The sequence below is a fragment of the Helianthus annuus genome, chromosome 8 (genome assembly GCF_002127325.2).
Source record: "Helianthus annuus cultivar XRQ/B chromosome 8, HanXRQr2.0-SUNRISE, whole genome shotgun sequence".
Lineage (NCBI taxonomy): Eukaryota > Viridiplantae > Streptophyta > Magnoliopsida > Asterales > Asteraceae > Helianthus > Helianthus annuus.
The window spans coordinates 79,067,718-79,089,581 of record NC_035440.2 but is presented as its reverse complement, the minus strand read 5'-3'; the positions used below and the strand labels follow the sequence as shown (position 1 = coordinate 79,089,581).

At 36.7% G+C, this 21,864-nt stretch overlaps 4 protein-coding genes and 3 long non-coding RNA genes across 7 annotated transcripts; all 7 read left to right on the top strand.

Annotated features, from left to right (window-relative positions):
* The first annotated feature begins 7,927 nt into the window (after positions 1 to 7,927).
* LOC110873130 lies at positions 7,928 to 8,423 on the top strand. The gene is made up of 3 exons (XR_002554954.2): positions 7,928 to 7,987; positions 8,063 to 8,183; positions 8,354 to 8,423. It is a non-coding gene; the product is annotated as an uncharacterized LOC110873130 (long non-coding RNA).
* Positions 8,424 to 8,431: 8 nt separating this feature from the next.
* On the top strand, positions 8,432 to 9,473 carry LOC110873128. The gene is made up of 3 exons (XM_022122052.2): positions 8,432 to 8,481; positions 8,558 to 8,684; positions 9,268 to 9,473. Exons 1-3 carry the CDS (start codon positions 8,438 to 8,440, stop codon positions 9,451 to 9,453), a joined length of 357 nt encoding a protein of 118 aa, XP_021977744.1. The 5' UTR covers positions 8,432 to 8,437; the 3' UTR covers positions 9,454 to 9,473.
* Positions 9,474 to 9,523: 50 nt separating this feature from the next.
* LOC110873129 lies at positions 9,524 to 10,721 on the top strand. Its single transcript, XR_002554953.2, has 3 exons — positions 9,524 to 9,871; positions 10,198 to 10,447; positions 10,522 to 10,721. It is a non-coding gene; the product is annotated as an uncharacterized LOC110873129 (long non-coding RNA).
* A 3,703-nt stretch (positions 10,722 to 14,424) lies between these two features.
* On the top strand, positions 14,425 to 14,855 carry LOC118481256. Its single transcript, XR_004865087.1, has 3 exons — positions 14,425 to 14,481; positions 14,568 to 14,637; positions 14,742 to 14,855. It is a non-coding gene; the product is annotated as an uncharacterized LOC118481256 (long non-coding RNA).
* A 456-nt stretch (positions 14,856 to 15,311) lies between these two features.
* Positions 15,312 to 16,370, top strand: LOC110870210 (putative F-box only protein 15). Its single transcript, XM_022119409.1, has one exon. It carries the CDS (start codon positions 15,312 to 15,314, stop codon positions 16,368 to 16,370), a length of 1,059 nt encoding a protein of 352 aa, XP_021975101.1.
* Positions 16,371 to 17,482: 1,112 nt separating this feature from the next.
* LOC110870209 lies at positions 17,483 to 20,206 on the top strand. Its single transcript, XM_022119408.1, has 3 exons — positions 17,483 to 17,833; positions 17,912 to 18,149; positions 18,252 to 20,206. Exons 1-3 carry the CDS (start codon positions 17,483 to 17,485, stop codon positions 20,204 to 20,206), a joined length of 2,544 nt encoding a protein of 847 aa, XP_021975100.1.
* Positions 20,203 to 21,558, top strand: LOC110870208 (ATP-dependent DNA helicase PIF1-like). Its single transcript, XM_022119407.1, has one exon. The coding sequence runs from the start codon at positions 20,203 to 20,205 to the stop codon at positions 21,556 to 21,558; it is 1,356 nt and encodes a 451-aa protein (XP_021975099.1).
* Positions 21,559 to 21,864: the final 306 nt, after the last annotated feature.

Genomic DNA, 21,864 nt, shown 5'->3' with positions numbered 1-21,864 from the left:
AATTTGACTATCCAAGCTCTGATACCAATTGTTAGGATCGGAGGCTGTCATGATTGTGCTTGTTTGTATGAATTGAACATTCAGAGTATATGAAATGATGTTAAGTTCAGCGGAAATGGATAACAAACTTTGTAAACACAATTAAAGGAGAATATAGTTTGATAAACAATTGCTTTTTCATAGAGTCGAAAGATTACATTAAAAGCAAAAGGTTACAATGCAAGCTTACAGACTAAAACACCCCCTCAGCCTGATACTCCAGGGTTGGTTGCACAAGATGAAAGGATTGAATTGAGGAGAAGAACTCACTCAACACGAATCCAATATAACAGTACAGGGTACTGTCATAGTTATAGGCAAACCAAACTACTGATGTACCTCAGCTGACGTCACCATGATAGTGACATCTAACAGCTTAACAACCTATAAGCACTGATCTATACAAAACTACTGATGTCTAACAACTGATTGATAATACAATACAAAACAAGTCTAACACTGTTCACGTTCCACTGTTGTAGCCTAAGCACTGATTACTTGAACATCAGTGCTTTCTTCAAAAGGTGACCAGTCTTTGAATGGGCAGTGCTTGGATCTTCAGCAGTACTTAAGAGACAACAGTAGATAGAGCTCAGCGTTTGCCTTTTAGTAGTCTTTAGTTGTTTCATCAGTGTTTGGTTCATCATTTGTTCTTCTGAGCAGTGTTTAGAGTGTATCAGCAGATAGGTAACCACTGTCAAGGGGAGAGCTTAGTGTAAACATCTGCTTATTGTGAATCCACTGTTGTGATCAGGTTTTGGCTTTATATTATCTGTTCCTCTGGTAGGGTTCAATCCCAACAGATTCAATAGGCTTCCATAGATTCAATCGATTCAATAGACTTCCAATAGATTCAATAGATTAAATAGACTTAAATAGATTCACATAGTTTCACATAGATTCGTGCTAACAATGCACAAACAACGAAACCCCGCATGGCATGTGTTACGAAAGTTCGACAACATGACGGAAGCACTTATATATAGGAAGTACCAGCGGCGTATCCACCATGCTTCAATCATGGCACGTCCGTCTCGTCGTCGGTGTCATGCCTCGTTAACCATCGCTTTCGATTCCACCACTTCTCAAAACATAGATTAAGCAGATAGATTCAACCACATAACTCAACAAGGTAGATTCAATCACTCAAACCCAAACCTACAAACTACGAATTTCACTTAGTGCGTGGTCGGAAGGTTTGGTAGCATGCCAAAAACGCTTATATTTAGGAAGTACCAACGGCGTATCCACAACGCTTCGGACATGCCATTTTCCCCCTCGTCTTCGGCGCTAGGTTACATTTCGTATTTTGTTTCTCCATCGCACATACGTAGCTTACACATAGATTTCACTAGAGTACACGATAGATTTCACTTAAGTTTCTCATAGAATACACAAATAAACCTTCTATAGCTTTAGAATCCCATATCAGACACTAAATTTCGCATGGCACTTTGTACGAAAGTTGGTAACATGCCAGAAACACTTATATAAAGGAAGTACCAGAGGCGTATCCACCATGCTTCGAACACGTCACTTTCCCATCGTATTCCATGCCATGTTACATCTAGTGTCTTACAATCGTATTATCACATAGATTGCACATAGAGTAAAGCTTCATAAATTTAGTTTGATCTAAAATTAGAATTTACGTTTTAGATTGCACATAGAGTAAAGCTTCATATATAAGTTTAGCGGGAGGTTATATGTCTCCTCCTAACAATACCCCAAAGACTAACGGGGAGGTGCATTACTCCTATAGCGCTACTATTGTTAAGGTGGAACTACACACTCTGGATTAAACATCACATAGCACAAAGAATCAAGAATCAAGAATCACAAGTTTCATGTTTACATAGGATAGACTTTAAGTTTCAAAAGAATCAGGTTTAAGTTTCGTAGAATACATGTTACACCCCAAAAGTTTAAAGTAAAAAGGGGATCGAGTATACTCACAGTGATTGCTTAACAGTCGCAACTGTTATTGGATCAAAGGGAGCTCTTTCTAGAATTAGCCTGATTAGATTACAGTAGGATAAGAGTCGGGCAGAATAACGAGGTTGCATAAGTGTCAAGTTGGTCACTGGATCGGATGGTTGTCCGATCGGATGGCTATCCAATCGGATTATCAGTCGGTCGGGTGACACAGGTGTTGTGAGGCGGCAGACGGCTGCCTGATCGGATGGCCATCTGGTCGGGTTGCCAATTGCTTAAAGATCCAAGTGAGGGGGATAGGGTGGCTGCCCGATCGGGTGGCTATCCGATCGGGTTGCCACTCGATCCGGGTGCGAAGTGACTTGGTCATCTCAATCGGGTGGCACCTCGATCGGACAGCTGTCTGATCGGGTTGCCACTTGATCAAAGTTCCCAATGTTTTCAAGCCCCTGAATAAGTTTTTAAGTATTTGAAAAGCTTCAAGTTTCAAGATAAAAAGGCAAGTGTCACCTGATAGGGTGGCTGTCCGATCGGATGGCTGTCCGATCGGGTTGCCGCTCGATTGGGCGACCCTTGTTCTTGTTCATCATTCTAAGTTTCTAGTTTAATGGTGACGGTACGACAAGTATTGAGACAACGGTAAACCTATCAGCTTACAACCGTTCTGATCGGTGGGAACCACCCCTGTCGGATCAGTCGTATGTCTCTGACGGGTTTATGTCGGAATCCGTGCTTTGCTCGTCTTTTCCAGTAAGGGGTTCAGATCAATCACCAACTCTAGACTATTTATCAGATGTACAGTTAGTTTAGACCCGGTTTCCACCGATTAAAGTAAAAGTTTGAGAAAAAGATGAAGTTATTCAAGTTTTATAGGAAAAAGTCTAGATTTAGCTTAGATTTAGTGTGAAAACGCATGAAACATCTTAGGTCTGAGCTAGATCTTGCTCAGAATGACATCACATGGCAGTTTGTACAAACCTCCATGATGACATCACCCTCAAGAACTCAGATCTGAGAGATTTCATGGTGAAAAGTGTGATTTCAAGTGAGAATCACGTAGAGGATGATGTGTAGAGCGAGAAAGTACAAAGATCTCATGCAAAACGTACCGAAATCAGCAAGAAAATGAAGAAAAGAGGAGAGTAGCGCGTCTGGTCGAGCAGAGCTGTCACATCACTGAAAATGGTGATGTGACAGGTCTATTTATAGGGTGAGAGTGTGTGCGAAGGAGTTAAGTGTGCACGGGTCGGATGGCAGTCCGATTGGATTGCCATTCTAGCCAATCCAAACTTTCCACGTTTCCTGTTTTTGATTCGTTTTGCGAGTTAAATTAAGCATTGCATTGCGTTTAGTTTGGGTACAAGTATCTCATAACTAGATTACACCATGAACACCAAAGTCTCAAAGTTTCATAGATTCCGCCAGTGACAAGGCTCCAGTCTCTCGTTCAACCAAGAATTAAGTTTCACGAGTCTAAGGAGTCAAGCACCAAATAAGTTTCAAGAGTCAAGGATCATAGTTTCTCAAGTTTCAAGAATCAAGAGTCCAAGTATAAAGTATCAGGAATCCACAATAAGAATCTAGCTTACATAGTATAAAGAATCAAGTATCTAGTTTTATCATTAAGAATCAAATGTCTAGATTAAGCATCAAGTCTCGTAGTTTAAGTATCATGAATCAAGTATCTAGAATAAAGAATCAAGCATCATAGTGTTAAACATCAAGTATCAACAAGATTCACACCAAAAGTATCAAAGCATCAACACCATATAACTACAGGGACTACTACTGACAATTGATAAAAGTTCATGGACTAATTCTGCCAAAAGCCTTAAGTTTAGGGACGCTGGGCGTTACATTCATGGCCTCTAGCCATTTCGCAGAATCTGGGTTTGAAATAGCAGATTTATAACTAGTAGGCTCGTCATCAGACTCGGCTACTGTCAGGACTTCAGAACCCTCAACATGCCAAAGGTATCTATCGGGTTCTTTTCGAGTCCTGATGCTCCTGCGAAGGCTTGTGTTCGGGTCTGATTCGGTATCAACAATTTGTTGTGGTAAAGACGTTCCGACCTCGTCAACGGTTGTTTAGTCCTTGAACTTCTTCAAGATCTACTAAGTTACTTCCAGTTCCTCGACTAAGAAGTTCATCTTCAAGGAACCTTTTAGCCTTCCTTTTAATGGAAATTGTATTTCCATCAGGATGGTAGAAGTAATAATCGCATTGGTTATAGTATCCGACGAAAACAACCTTTTCGCCTCTAGGGTCGAGCTTGTCATAAGAGTCACTTATGATGTAAGCATCACACCCCCATACTCTTAGGTAACTCAGATTTGGCTTATGCCCATGCCATATCTCATATGGAGTTTTGTTTACCTTTTTGGTCGGCGCTAGATTTACAAGTCGAGCAGCAGTCATAAGACCAAAGCCCTAAAAGGAGTGAGGTAAATTTGCTCTACACATCATCGATCGAATCATATTTAGCAAGGTTCGATTTCTCCTTTCACACACGCCATTAAGTTGGTGTGTGCCTGGTGGAGTGGGTTGTGAAACTATTTTCCAAGCTGCGGTATTCACCGCCTCGATCTGAGTGAAGCATTTTAATCTTTCTATTAAGTTGGTTTTCAACTTCATTTTGAAACTCTTTGAACTTTTCAAAAGTTTCATGCTTATGCTTCATGAGATATACATAAGCATATCGACTATAGTCGTCGATGAACGTAACGAAGTATCTCTCATGATTCCTAGTCATGGTTCTAAAAGGACCACATACATCTGAGTGTATGAGTCCTAGTAGATCACTAGCTCGTTCACCAACATGGGTGAAAGGATCCTTGGTGAGTTTTCCAGCTAAGCAAGACTCGCAATCATCAAATGAGTCCGTTCCGGTGTATTCAAGAATCCCCTCGGATTGGAGCCATTTTACGTGTGCCTTGCTTATATGGCCAAGTCTACAATGCCATAGGAATGAATCACTAGCACCATTTTTCTGACATTTAGAAAGGTGATATATGTTACTGCTAGGCTGAACATTAATTTCATAGATACCGTTTCGAGGTTTAGCCTCAAAATAGTAAATACCATTTCGATAAGCAGAAATAGCAACACCATTAAAAACATATCTAAATCCTTGTTCAAAAAGCAACGAAACTGAAATGATGTTCCTGCTTAAACCAGGTGCATAAAAGACAATTGTTCAAAACAACAACAAGACCAGAAGGACTTGTAAGATTAAATGTGCCAGTTGCCAGAACTGGGACTCTTTTCCCATCGCCAACAATGAGCTCCATGTCTCCCGGCTTCAGTTTCTTCCACTTCTCAGGCTCCTGCAAGACATTAATGATGTGATAACCACATCCGGTATAAAATACCCATGTGTTGCTTGAAACTGTGAAAAGTTCGATAACATATATTAGAATACCTGAAGAAGTGCCTTCTCCATTAGCCTTCTTCACTTGGAGCTTGGCAAGATACTCGGGGCAGTTACGTTTCCAATGCCCCATCTTGTTACACTCATAGCATTTCCGCTCTTCTGGAGGAGGGGCTTTCACAGCTTGCTTGCTCTTGTTGGTGGCAGGTTTGGCAGCAACAGGAGCCTTTCCTTTGTTTTTGCTGTTATAACTCTTCTTCTTTGTTTTAGGCTTTTTAACACCACCTGATCGAACCATTAACACTTGACTTACTTTGTTGGAAATGTTCATCTCTGCCGTTTTGAGCATCCCATGTAGCTCTGGCACTGTCTTTACCCAGTCATTCATGTTAAAGTTCATAACAAATTGATCATAGTGACTGGAAAGAGAGTTGAGAATGAAGTCAACAGCCATCTCATCTTGGAGAGGATAACCAAGTTTGTTTAATTGGTCGATGTAGCCTTTCATCTTGAGGACATGAGCACTAACTGAGGAGCCCTCTTGCATTTTACAGCTTATGAGCTGTTTCATGGTGTCATAGCATTCCTGAAGGGCTTGTTTCTGAAACATGCCCTTGAGTTGTTCAATCATGTCGAAGGCATTCATGTCTTCCATATTCTTCTGAAGATCTGGAGACATGGTGGCTTGCATGAGGCAAGCAACTTCCATGGCATCTTCTTTATGTTTGTCGAAAGTCTTCTTCGCAACCACAGTGTTGTTCTCGGGTGCGGTTGGGATTGGGGTTTCCAAAACATAAAGCCTTTTTGCCATCTTGAGAACGATTCTCAAGTTACGGTGCCACTCAAGAAAATTGGTGTTATTTAGTTTATCTTTCTCAAGTATGGACTTGAGAGCAAAAGAGGAGTTGTTTTCAGATGATATCTGTTAAGCCAAAAATTATTTAATTAGTATTTTTAATGTATTTCCTTATTTAGTGAGGTGGGACGATAAGGAACGAGAGTCCGGTTAGAAGCTCTTTCTAAAGGCAGCTGGGGTATGCAACATTAGTGAGAGGTTTAAGCAGACTGACAACGATTGTCAATTGTGAAAGAAGCACAACTCCTGGGGTTTATGAGGCTGCGAGGACAACCTTTGTCCTTGCATTGATACGTTTGGCCTCATCTATGCCACTTTTGTTCTCGAGACGGCTGGGGCATGCAACACGAGAAGAAAAGTAATAGTCGTCCTAAAACGTTCACATGTGGAAGGGCCGGATGGGTCGACGGAACCCTTGCACCTTGGAAGGATAAACTAGTCACCAAGTGTCGTGCTGTGGCTCCAGCACTGATGGTTCGCATTATGCTCCAAGTGTTACTAGTAGTAGGTTGGCATAGACCATTGATTTTAATTTTTACCAAATAGCGTCGTTATAGTCGGTTTTAATTTAAATATTAAATTTGCGACATAACCAAAAAGACCCTTTCACCTCTCGGGACAATTAGTTTTAGATAACCTACAAAACTAAGTTTGTCGCGACTTGGAATAACCAATTAAAGTTAATAGTGAATACTATTAAGTTTATGAGTTTTAAAGATGTGAGAAAAAACATGTTATAAAACTCTAGTGGTTATAAAAATATGCAAGTTTCTAGAACTTGCTTTTTGTCGATTTCATTTAAAAAAAAAAAAACTTTTTAAGAATGCGTTTTTGGTATTAGGTTGAAGTATGATAACATTTATTAAAATGCAACCATAATAGCAAAAATGAATATGTAAATCATATGGGCATGATTATGATCTTGCTAGAGCCAAGTAGCAAGATCAAAGGGGTCACGGTCACAAAACACAAAACAACCACAAGGATGGACTTGAGTGCATCTTGTTGCCTTGAGCGACTCCCACTAACTCCAAGACTCCTCTTGGCCATCGGTTTTGCTTCGGGTCTTCGTATCAACAATATTTAACAAGTAAATATAACAAAGACAAAGAACCTTATCTATTACAACTTTGAACCACAAAACGGGCCAAAACCATAAACTAATCTATTACAACTTTGAGCCGCAAAACGGGCCAAAACCATGAACAAAACCAAATATAAACACAACCACAAGGTCGGGCCCGATTTACATATTCAACATAACCAAAAGTATGTTTGGGCAATTTTGGTCAACAAAATATTAACAATTAAAATATGACCAATATATATATATATATATATATATATATATATATATATATATATATATATATATATATATATATATACTACTTTAATAAGCATATATGAAGGACAAGATGGTAATTCAACAAGGTGTTGAAAAAACACTTAATGCACAATGTACAAGTCTTAAGGCACAAGAAAACACAAACCATTTACCCTTTACACGGATCATCTTCAACCGTCCATTTTTTTAACTTTTTCACACGGATCATCATCTGGACCGTCCATTTGACTTCACACGGATCACCAATTGCTTTCTCTCTCATTCCTCACACATCTCACAAAATAACATCAGATCTTCTCTCTCTCTTCTCTCTCTCTCTCGGCGATCTAGGGTTTCATGAGATCTATCACCAGATCCGTTTGAATCTATCACCAGATCCGTTTGATGAGCAGATCTAGGGTTTCATGAGATCTATCACAAGCTTTATCTGGCAACTTGGTAAGAACTGATACCGTTTAATGAATATATCTGGCAAGTTATGATGTTTGACGGTAGTTTCTATATGCTTTTCAGATGTCGAAGGCACCAAGGGATCCACAGATTTGAACAAGGGATCCACAGATTTGCTGGAGAATGGCCGGAATCAGGTGACTGTCTGTCCATGAATCTCTCTGGAATCATGTTTCAGATGAAGGTAAACACACAAATTGATCCAGTTTCAAGTTTATGTTACTCTGTTGAGATTATGAAATTCTTGAAATCTTTTGCATGTTTACTTTTATAGACTTCATTAAATGATTATGTTGATTATGTTACTCTGTTGAGATTAGAACTTTTTTTTGTCTGATTTGTGTCCATGTACAGATTTCTATATAAAACATACCAGTTTGTGTGGAAGAACGAGCAAGGAGAGAAGAGGCGCTCTTCACCCGAGCACCTCTTACAAGAATGGATAAAAAGCGGTTGAAACACGTGTGCGAATCAAGTAACGGGTCAGCCTCTATTTTCCTTTTGTAAATGCAGTCTTCTATGTGAAATTTTTTTTTTTTAAAGTGATTTTGTATTCAGGCTGCATGGTTTAGCTTATGGTTTTGAGGATGATATCAAATCTTTACCTCTGGAGGATGGTGTTGATGGGCAAATGTCGTCTTTCATGTATTTAGACGGCAGAGAAAGAAAGTTCAAGAGGCGAAAGGTAAACAAACGAGTAACTTCACCATCCTATTATCGTTCACAAGAAGCTCCCTTTCGAGTGCACTTCGCATAGTGTATGTGTTAAGTTGCGGTTTGTTTAGCGGAATAAATTCATATATCACTTGCATCATAATGATAACAATATCATATTTACCAACATTTTCATATTTGTTACAGTAAATTCTCATTTTATGCAAAGATTTAGAGATGATATTATAATTGTATTTGGTTAAATATCATATTTAAAAAGAACTGGTTTTTTACAGTTTAAATAAAACTGGTTTTTATAAGTTTTAAGTGATTTTTTTAGTAAATTGTTTGTTTTAATCCAAAAAATGTATATATGTAAAAAAATCGGATATGTGTCATGTTATCATGTCATGTTAGTAAATTGTTTGTTTTAGTATTTTTTTTGTAAAAAAATCGGATCTGTGTCATGTTATCATGTCATGTTAGTAAATTGATTTTTTTAGTAAATTGTTTGTTTTAGTAAATTTTTTTAGTATATGTTTTAATGATTGTTAGACTTGTTGTATCATGTCATGTTATCATGTTATTTGAATCGGATCTGTGTAATATTTCAGATTACCTGGTGGTTGTGGGTGGAAGATGGTGGCGATGACACAGATCTACCGTTTGGTGGCCGGATCTACCGTTTGAAGTTGCACTTTGTGGGTGTTCAAATTAAAGACACTCCCAATGTAAGTTTTATTTTTATTTTAGTGTTTTTTTTGCTATTGTCGTTATCAAGTTGTCATATGTGTTTATAAAAGTTTAATGATTTGACCTAAATTATATAAATTTACGCGTTTATGTTTTCTTCTAATACTTGATTTCTGAAATGCATTTTATGATGGTTGACTTTGCGAGAACTAACGGAGCATTAGTGTCAAAGTACTGGAAAGAGGTTGGGCGTCGATCTTACGATTTTAGCCTGGGGGTAACAAGAGCAGAACATGGAAGCTGTGGAGGAGCCCGTCAGCCGGGTGTTCGTCTTCTTCGACGAGTTCATCTTCTAAGGCGATGAAAGGCGTGGGACGGTTGTCGACTTCGGATGCGTCACGTTCGGATGAGGTTTCGTTTTCGGCTGCTGTGGCTACTGTGGTTAGAGTTCCGCCTAAAGATTTCTTGTTTGTTAGGCAAGAATGGGCTGCGATTCGAATTCAGTCGGTTTTTCGCTCTTTTTTGGTAATTTCTAAACCTTGAATATTAATTTTTAACATGCTATGCTACTGAGAGAATATAAACTTGACTATATTTTGTGTTTTGATATGATATAAAACTTGATGCTTTGTGTTGGTCATGAACTAAAATGGGCGAATGGGTCATGCTGGTGTTAGGTTGACCGGTCAACTCTTGTACATTTTTGAATTACTTATATAATAATTCGTCTTAAATAAAAAGATTCAACAGATTGTAAGATTTTGAGCTCTTTTGAGCAACTTTATATCTTTTCTGACATATTTTTAAATTTTTTTTTATAAATATTTTAACCCATTTGACATATGCTACAGACAAAAATGGATGCCAAAATAACTGGTTGTTCCGGTGGGCCCACAGCAGGGAAGTACAATCTACAGCTGAAAAAGCAACATTTTACTACTGTGTGAAAGACAGCTTGCTTGCTGCAGTCTCTATAATGTATCAACACTCTACAAACACTGTTTGAAAGACAGCATGCTTGCTTCAGTCTCTATAAATAATTCAGATGTATCAACACTCTACAAACACTTTACAAACCCTCAACTACACTCAACTGAAATTGTAAGTTTATCTCAGTTGAACTAATCCTACTTTCAAAACATCAACCTAACAACTTCTATTTACTTCGATTTCAGAATATATCGACTCTTTGCATCTGGATCTTGCGTTGTTTCTCGGCTCTCACATCAAGGTTTTAAATTTTTTGTCGGCTTTTCACATCTCCCTCTTGCATTGTTGTAAGTTCTTTCAAATTTCTTGGTTTTTTTGTAACTTTTAACTGTAGCTTTTAACTTTAGAAGGTTGTAAATGTTGAAATAACTGGGGTTTTTGGATCTGTATTGTTTAACTGCCTCTTTTTTTTATTAAAAAGTCGAGCTAATAGTTTTAGATCCAGATTTGATACAAACTGAATGTGTGTTTATCGAAAATTCTATACAAACTGAATTCGTATTTGTTTAACCTTTTGTAATTGATATTATCCCATGATTATATCTCCTATTGAAAATTAGTTTTAGATCCAGATTTGCATTTAAAAAAAATAAAAACCGTTACACAGTTGTAATAATATGAAACTTACACTGATGTGATACCATCAAATAAAAAATAATCATGTTGTTTGTATATGTTATTCATTACGGAAACTCATAGTATATCATGAATACGCATCAATTTTTTGTTCGAAGTTCAGTTGGTTATTAATACACATCAAGTTTTTGTAGAAGTTTAAGCGATGTGTATATATGTTTGTCGAATCTATTCATTGTTCTTCAAATGTAGTTATAGTCATGTGGGTAATTTATATCCCTATTTTATTAGAAATGATATTTGATGAAATAAAATACATATATAAATTGAGTATTGTTACATACCAGGTTAACATTAGATTTCATATTTTTAGAAGGGTGTTGCTAAATGTACCTCCATTGTTTCTATTTTTACTGTTTATACTCCCCCCTCAAAGTTAAAAAAAAAAAAATACAGTAAGACCTTTTATTTTCTAATTCTTATAAAATTATATTTGTAAACATCTCAAGCTTTTTAGGGGTTTATCCACTTTCAATAACTTGAACTTATAAAATTATATTTGTAAACATCTCAAGCTTTTTAGGGGTTTATCCACTTTCAATAACTTGAATTTTGAATATATAAGGATTATTTCGGTCGAGTCCCCTATATAACGTAGGTTTTTGTTGTTTGTTACAAACAGAAAACCTCCTTTCTATTTCTTTGTAAACGATCTTAGAATTTATTATTCTATTCCAAATTTTAGGTGATCATTATCTATCTCAATTAAAAAAAGATAATCTATTAAATCAACCATGACCAGAATAGTTATGTGTAAACAATTTTGTTGTTCTGGTCGATAACTTCAGGTTGTCATTTACATATTAATTCCAAAAAGAAAAAAAAAATCTATTAAATCAACCATGACCAGAATAGTTGATGCAAATATATAGAGCATATATATTCATCCAGAAAGTTACTGTAAAAAATATATTAATTGTTGGCATTAAAATTTAGAGTCTATATTAAACATTTTAGTTTCAAAATACAATTTGAATCATTGAATATCGTAAAAAAAATTGTACCATCAATCCACCACCAAGAAATAGATGTTCGCTACTTCTTTTCGTTTTACACATTTGCTTTTCTCATTTTAAAAGATTGTATGACTACAGGTTTTTCCCTTTTCCTAATCCTTAATCATAATGAAGATCATAAATTTTAGATAATTAAGGTATAACAATGGCTTCTCACAGTAAACAATAATTTTTTTATGATTTAGCAGAATTTTAAGATCTTGTATTAGTTGAGTATTATACATATATATTTGTTGTAAAAATATAGCGACGTGAATAGCTATGTATTTTATATTATATGTATACAATATTTTATTTTAAAATAATATAATTTTAGTATGAACTTCTTGGCCCTAACTTCCGCATCTATTATAAAAATAGGGATTCTAAGGGGGTGAAACTTGACAAGTTTCAAACTAATATATTTGATAAGGGAGGTATGAAAAGTAAAAAGGGGGGTGCATTTAGCCTACCCCTTTTTAGAAAGAGGTATGGAAAGTAAAAAAGGAGGTGCCTTTAGCCAACCCCATTTATAAGATTTAAAAGTATCATTCATCATGTGTAGTATCTAAAACAGAATATGTAACAATTCTTACAAAATTCGGTTTATTTGATCGACCCAAACATGAACCGAATTTCAGTTCCAGTTCAAATGTACATCCACTTTTAATTAATCAACCTACAAACATTTCGATTCGAACAACACAAAAATTTATTATTTAAACTCTAATAATAATGAAAAAAAACTATTTAAGTTTTCTAAAAATCTACATTTTCAGTCACACGTTTTCGCATGAGATATAATCATATGTCATCTTCACAATTTTCAAAGATTACAATTTTATATGATCAGATAACAACTTTACACCTCATAATTTATAAAGGAAAAAACATCACATCAAATAAAGAGAAAAGATTTACTAAAATTAATATATTATATTACTGTTACATGAGTTTTTTTAAAGTTAATTAAGGATTAATAACACGCAAGATATGGTTTATTTTTTTTAAAGTTATATTACTATTACAAGATATGGTTTATTTTTTTAAAGCTTTCTGCACTCTACATGCCTAGAAATTTCAGAAAATGGTTTTGGACAAGTTGTATTATCCCTATAGGTGTCGTCCCTATAGGGGTTTTTTCTTATAGTACAAAGCGATAGAATAGTTAGCGGTACAACATAATCTTCCGTTAACAACATTAGTTTCTAACCATATAAGTCTAAAAAGTAAGTAGTCAAATAAATTGGATACTCTAAATTCAAGTATTATCTATTTGTCTTTTTGTATTTTTCAGTTTACAAATCACTCCAAACACATATCAATTGAGAGGTATGGGCGGTGGTTATCCAATTCCCGTTGAATCACTAGGATCAACAAACCATGGACGATCATCCCATCGCCATTTAAACCTTCCTGATTCAAACCCTCTAACTTCAAACCCACCTCCGGTGGCAAACCCACCTCCGGTGTCAACCCCACCTCCGGTTTTAACCCCACCTTCGGTTTCAACCCCACCTCCAGTGGCAAACCCTGAACATGATGATCCATTTGGTTGGATGGATGAAGAGTTGAATTGGGCGTATGACTATACCTTCGCTCAACTACAATTTGGTGGACTACAAATTGAGGGGTGCCATCGTCCGGTGCCAAACACTCCTATACTGCCTATGCATCCTCCACCTTCAAACCCCCCTTATGTGGAAAACTATAGTCAAACACAAGAACTACCGACCTAGGCTAAAGGGTGCGAAACTGACCCTGGGGCGGTTTACGAACCACCATTGGATGAAAAAATGGTTTGGGAACCTTAGAACAACTTTTATGATGACTGTAGTTTTTTTTTTCTCGAATTAGTTTGAATCTTAATTATGTAACTTTTAATTATGTATTAGTTTAAATTTAAATTTGTTGTTGTTTAATTTTAATCATGTTTTAGTTTAAATTTTATTTCTGGAGTTTTTACTTTTTTAGTTAACTAATATTGAACACTTAATAGGATATGTCTGATCATTTTTCCGTTGAAGAATTTTCATCATTGAGAAATGATAGAGCATGGTATAATATAATCTTTGTTAAGGTGGAGTTTATTTGGCATGACGTCGATGGAAAGAGATTAGTGGTTATATTTCTTGAGCAACACGTAAGAACATTATTTTAATTTACTTTGTGTTATACGAGTAAGCGTTTTTCCACCACTAAATTTCTTTTCATTTTAGAGACAAAAAATTGTTGCGTTCGTCCCACAACATTTGATACACAAGTATAATGACGCGTCATTGATGGGTGGTTTTCTTTCGTTGAATCATTTCCAAATTGAGAATCTCAACTATCTTGAGTACCCAAAGTACCAGAATTACGTGTTAGTTTGGTCCGAGAAAAAAATTGTCATCAACGAATATACAAAGCTTTCTTCACTTATGCTTACGATTCCAAGGGGTGCTTCTTTATATCCATTAGTCCCTTCCATTATAGAATTGAAGCATGACAGGAGACCTCAAATGGATATTGTTGGTACATATTAATTCTCTATCTATAATTTTTATTAAATATATAAAACTTTATATATGGTCTATACAATTTGACTGATTTGGTTTTAGATGTGGTTGGGAGAATAATAGAAGGCAAACGTGATCGATGTTGTTTTGAACTTTCTCTTCAAGATAAGACGTACGTTATTATTTATTATTAACATATTACAAACATAATATTTACGTTATATGTAAGAAAATATTATTATTAGAAGAACTTTAACCCAAAATCGTAATATACAGTGGTCACACAATACAATTGTTTTTGTCTGCCCTGAAGCCTTCCGATGTTATACGTTCCATTCGAGCCGTGCAACAAAGGTCTATCATATATGTATCACGTCTCAAGTTGGTTCATCTACCAGATAGTATGTTACGCTTTACACATGAACATTCTAATAATTAGTTAGATTTAATGGCTCATGTAGTTTAATAAAAGTTATATTTTATTTGTTATTTCAGTTAATATTTTGAAGTCTACGGAGTTGAGTACGATTACGTACGAACCGGATATGGTCGAGGCACGGGATATGTAAATTATGGATCGTTATCCAAGTTTGTGTTTAAGTTAGAAACATTTGGTGTTGTTATTTGTTTAGTTGTTGAATATTAAAGTCTCTCTTGGTGTTTCGTGTTTTGCTTTTTGTTTCCCTCATATTGATGTAATTGTAGAAGTATACTTTACTTTGTTATTACAAGTATGTTATATTACTTGATTTACATGTAATGGTTACACCTATTTTTCACCAAAGTATAATCTTCTTAGATTGGACAACTAAATAATCATTATATGTCTTAAACGAAGGTATAACCATGGCTGACCTTCCTATTCATACAATCGTGTTTGAGATATTAACGAGGCTGCCAGCAAAGGATGTAGGTCGTTCTAAGAGTGTATGTAAGCAATGGTATGCGTTATTGTCAACACAAGATTTCGTAAGGATACATTGTTCTCGCTCATTAGTTTCATCTAACCAGAGAGTTCTACTAATTGACGACCTAACGTGCTCTGTTCGTCCGATCATCTCTAAATCCAATGACTATGGGCCAAGCTCCATAGTTACATTTCCATTCCATCACCAAAATAATGATGTCTCAATACTTTCACATTTGAATGGATTGTTGTGTGTTTGCTTGAATCATACATACGAGCTGCTTCTTTGGAATCCAACAACTACTGCTTTCAAGCGTTTGTCAACTCCTGATTCTCATGGATTCTATATAAATAACCTTGATGCCGTTGGTTTGTACGTTGACGCTGACGATGATTACAAGGTCTTGCATATAAAGCGTAGGAGTGGTGTACTTGGTGTCTATATTTATTCTAGGGAAGTAGACTCTTGGAGAAATATTCCTTTCATAACAAGACAAGAGTACCTAAGCCCTCATTTCAATTGGTCAGCTGGCACATTTTGTGGTGGTACTCTATATTTCACTGTTTGCGAATGTTGGCTTGGAGGTACGAAAAGGGTGATTTGTTTTGATGTTAATTGGGAGCAGTTCAAGGAGATAAGCTTTCCACCCGTTCCTTCTATAGGAATGGTTCAAGGTGTTTTAGTTAATGTAAAAAATGTGCTTCACATGTTTGCTAGCACTGGCATGTTTGAGATGACAATTGACCTATGGACACTACAAGGGGATTACTGGATTAAGGTCTTATCATGTCCTCCGATCCCCCCGATATCATTGTCATTGTGGTGCGATATAACACATTATGTGACAAATGGTAATTGGTTTGTGATGGCTAAATTAGGGAAGTTGTTTACAATTGAAATGGATATGAAGCCCTTCAAATGTTTTTATCCCGTTTCTTGGTTTCGAGGTTTTAAGGGTGCGGTGTTTGTACAGACCATTATTTCACCAAGTATTTAGATTGGCTTTCACTTAATGTTATCATTATGCATGTAAATGTTTTAAGGATTTGTGTTTTTTTTTCTCTAAGTCATGATATTCCGTTTAAGTCATGTATTTTAATGTTATCATTATGTATTTCAATGTTATCATTCGGTTTGTTTTTCTCTAAGTTATGTGTTGGAATGTTGTTATGATTTGAGAATTTCATCATCTATGATAACTCTCTTTTATTTAATTTGCAAGGTATTTGTCATTTTATCAATTTACAATGACTAATGGACTCTCAAACCCTCGAAATCATGCTTCTAGCTCGAGTGCATCTACTAAAGCTGAAAAACGAAAAGAGTATCAAAAAAGATACTATGCTGCACGCAAAGAAAATAACAAAGTATCTAAATTTGGGAGTGGTGATGCCCCCCAAAGTGCTTTATCAATATCTTTAATGAATAATAGGTCAACAGAAAGGACACCGTTAAGAAGTTTACAAACTAATATTACTCAATTTCCACAAACAACAAATGAGAACGCCTCAAGTGTTTCTACTACAAAATGCAAGGAGTACAATAAAGGATGTTCTAATACACCAAACGATAATGGAATGCGTATTTCAAATGGCAGTCAAGTCAAGCAAACCCCGATAGATGATGTTACGCCGACAACCACATTCCCATCTGTAATTGACGTAGTCAGACATAGAACATCACGAGGTTTCTATTTATTTAACAATGATTTCTTTTTCGAACTTGACATCTTTTACAACCTTCATTACTTAATACACCAATTTTTTTAGGTATTCAAATTCATCCGCGTACTTTATTACCCCAATTTGCTGAAGTAGTTGATCAACCTTCCTTCCAACATGGGAGCGTAGAAGATGATCCTTATAATTTTGTTTACAATGGTGTACCTGGAGAGCATCGTGTTTTATAGGAACGAGGCGCATGTCCTAATTGTGGAGCAAAACGATTTCAATTTGAATTTGATACCTTTTGTTGTATGAGTGGGAAAACCGTGTTAGCAAACTTAGAAATTCCAGAGGAATTGTACCGACTTTTCACGTCTCAAGATGAAATTGGAGATATGTTTAGGCAAAACATCCGTGCTTTAACACCAATTTTTCTTTTGCCTCAATGGGTGTGACATTGGATGATACATTGAATAATATGAGAGACGGCGTATATACTTTTCGTGCACATAAAGGAATATATCACAGAATCGACCAATTAGTTCCGAGGGATGGGACTCCTAGGTACTTGCAGTTGTATTTTTACGATCCTGATACTGAGTTAGATCACAGACTCCGATGGCCAAATCTTGATCGGCGTATTACTCAGATTTTAACACGCGTTCTTTCTACAAACCCATACGTCGATACATTTAGAAGACTTGCGGAACTAGGACCTCTGGACAACTATAGAGTCACTTTGAATACTTCGGTTGAACTTGACCAAAGGGTGTACAACCGACCAATGACATCGGAGGTATATATAATATTATATTAATTGCAATTATTTAATAGTATTGCTTATTTTACTTACTTATAGTTCACAATTATATAGGTTGCTGGTATTTGGGTTGAAGGTAATGACAATATCACTTCGTATAAACGAAGTATTGTAGTGTACGGTAGGTTTGAATATAGACAAACTATTCAGCCGTACTTCAGTTGTTACGATCCATTGTCGTATCCTCTATTTTTTCCTAATGGTGAGTCGGGTTGGCATGCTAACATACCACGTCAAGGAGTATCAATCAATGAGGTTCGCAACAATGACAACATCGAAGGAGAAATGGAAGGTACCAACAATTTGTTATCCTTTTTAAGTGAAGATCATAAAAATAGCGTAATGCGTTTTATTTTTATTAACTGTTTGTTTTTAATACATCTTCATCGTTCAGAGGCTAACACACGAAGTGGTAGAACAACCGTGGCTATGCGAGAGTACTACTGTTACAAGTTCCAGATTCGATCTACCGATAATGTGCTTTTGTTCGGTGGTAGGCTGCTACAGCAGTTTGTGGTTGATGTTTACATCAAAATTGAGACGTCACGCTTAGAATTTTGTGAGAGAAACCAGGATAAGATTCGGGCCGAATTGTACCAAGGTATTGTGGATTGCGTCAATACTGGCGAGGTTCATGCAAACAGAGTCGGGAAAAGAATTGTGTTGCCTGCATCTTTCATCGGGGGGCCTCGCGACATGCGACGTCGGTTTCTAGATGCGATGACGTTAGTTCAAGACGACGGCAAGCCTGATGTATTCCTTACAATGACATGTAATCCTAAGTGGCCTGAGATATGTGATAACTTACATGTTGGTCAAACTGCTACAGATCGTCCAGACCTTGTTTCAAGAGTGTTCCGGGCTAAATTAGAAGATCTTAAGGATCAACTCTTCAAGAAACATGTCCTCGGGGAAGTTAAGGCATACGTCTATGTCATTGAATTTCAAAAGCGGGGTTTGCCGCACGCACATTTTCTCCTAATCATGTACCCGCAACACAAGATCAATAACGCGGACCATTATGATAAGGTTGTGTGTGCTGAAATTCCTAACAAACTAACACATCCCAGATTGCATGAGATGGTTGTCAAGCACATGATTCACGGTCCTTGCGGCAATTTACGATCAAGCAGTCCTTGTATGCAGGGTGATCCTAAAATTTGTCGTTTTCGCTATCCTAGACAATTTAACGAACAGACGACACAACGAGAAGATCCGTATCCGTTGTATCGAAGGAGAGACACCGGGATAGAAGTGGACCTACGAGGACAAACACTTGATAATAGATGGGTGGTCCCATATAACCCAAGGCTTTTGATGATGTTTAACTGCCACATGAATGTTGAAGTTTGCTCAAGTATAAAATCTGTGAAATATCTTTTCAAATATGTTTATAAAGGACATGACAAACAGGTTATTCAAGTCGATCAAAGTGAGCCAGGGGTTGTTATTAATGAGATAAAAAGATTTCAAGATGCACGCTACATATCGCCCCCAGAGGCTATGTGGCGCATTTTTTCCTTCTCTCTTTCTCAAATCTTTCCTGCTGTTCTAGCCTTACAACTTCATCTCCCAAATAATCAGATGGTTAGATTTAGAGATGATGACTTGATGCCTAATATTGTTGATAGGGAAAGGGATAAGAGAACCATGCTAACAGCATTTTTTGATCAGAATAGAAACGATGAAACAGCAAGGGTACATTTGTATAAAGATTTTCCAAAACACTTTACTTGGAATGGAAGCACACGCCGTTGGAGTCGTCGTTTCGGTAAAAAACAAAGAGGTCGTATCGTTTCCGCTAATCCAGCCGAAGGAGAAAGGTACTACTTACGCCTACTTTTGTCAAATGTCAGAGGGCCTACTTCTTTTGAACATCTTTGCACAGTTAATGGTCAACGGTGTGCGACATTTCGGAAAGCAGCTCTTGAGTTAGGCTTAATAGAAGACGATGAATATCTATCACAATGTCTCGAAGAAGCCTCTACGTTTCAGTTTCCCAATGCTCTTAGAAGGTTATTTGCGACCATAATGATTTTTTGCCAACCTGGAGATATTCGAAAGTTATGGAATGACCACTTTCATTCACTATCTGAAGATCATCGGTTACACTGTCAAAGTATAGAACGAGTTCAAAATATGGTTCTTACCGAAATAAGTGTCTTGGTACAATCCATGGGTAAAAATTTCAATGAATTCGACCTTCCTAAGATAACAGACGATGTTAACTTACAAGATGCAGGTTATCGTGAGTTACAAGAAGAGTATGGGATTGTTTTGGAACCTGAACACTTGAGTGCCAAACATTCACTTAATCCGGACCAAAAAACGTGTTTGATGAGATCATGATGCATGTTGATAATGATCTTCCAGGCGTGTTCTTTATTGATGGTCCAGGTGGAACTGGAAAAACATTTTTGTACATTGCCTTGCTTGCTGAAATTCGGTCACGTGGTCTTATTGCTCTCGCAACAGCTTCATCAGGTGCAGCGGCTAATAATATGCCAGGAGGTAGAACGGCTCACTCGAGATTCAAGATTCCTCTTAATCTTGAAAATAATTCAATGTGCAATATTAAAAAACAGAGTGGGGCCGCTAAACTGATTCGCTCTTCCAAAATAATCATATGGGATGAAGCGTCGATGGCTAAACGACAAGCGATAGAGGCAGTCGATGGTACATTCCAAGACATTATAGGTGTTAGTCTCCCATTTGGTGGAAAGATAATGGTTATGGGAGGTGACTTCAGACAGGTGTTGCCGGTTATTAAACGTGGCACTCGAGCACAGATTGTAGACTCCAGCGTACGAATGTCACCTCTTTGGTCTTTGACTAAGAAGATGCGGTTGACCATAAATATGAGAGCGCTGAAAGATCCATGGTTTTCTAAATTTCTTTTAAGAGTCGGCGATGGAACTGAAGAACCAATCGAAGGAAACTATATCCGCATACCCGATGACATGACAATTCAGTGCAACAACAGAGAAAACGCTATAAAAGAATTGATCCATGCCATCTTTCCATCAATTGAAGATAATGTATATTCTTCAGATTATATAATCTCTAGAGCAATATTGTCCACTAAAAATGATAGTGTTGACGAGATTAATAATCAAATGATTGAAATTTTTCAAGGGGAGGAAAAAGTTTATTACAGTTTTGATGAAGCTGAAGACGATCAGCGCAACTTCTATCCGGTCGAGTTCTTAAATTCGCTAAATGTTAGTGGTTTGCCGCCTCATAAGCTTCATTTAAAAATTGGATGCCCAATAATATTGTTACGTAATATCGATCCATCACATGGCCTGTGTAATGGCACGCGGTTGATATGTAAGGGTTTCATGCGAAATGTTATTGATGCGGAAATTGCAGTCGGTCAACATGCCGGAAAAAGAGTTTTTTTGCCAAGAATCCCTCTAACCCTTTCTGAAGATGACATGTTCCCATTCAAGCTGAAAAGAAAACAATTTCCAATTCGACTTAGCTTTTCCATGACGATTAATAAAGCTCAAGGTCAAACAATTCCGAACGTTGGTATTTATCTACCGGATTCTGTATTTTCACATGGACAACTTTATGTCGCGTTATCAAGAGGGATTTCAAGACAAAGTACGAAGGTGTTGGTACATCTCGCCAAAGAATTCAAACAACGCGGAGTTTACACATCAAATGTTGTCTACCAGGAAGTGTTGCGTGATTAATTAATCGCATCCGTATCAAAATGAAGGTAAGTTAGTAGATTTTGTGCCTTATTTGCTTCCAGAAATTACTTTTTAATTACTATTTTAAAGCACCTGTAAGCGTGTAACATTTTTTTATGTGTCGAAATCTGGTACAGGAGAGGAGAAGATACAAGAAAGTCATAAGCGAACGGATGTATTGGTAAAACAGGAAGAGATACAAGAGACTCCCCGCATTTTGTTTTTATTGTTTTGTCCAGCTACTTGACTGTTTTGAACTCTTCTTGTTTTTAATTACATCTACTTCCTTGTTTTGTACTATTCTTG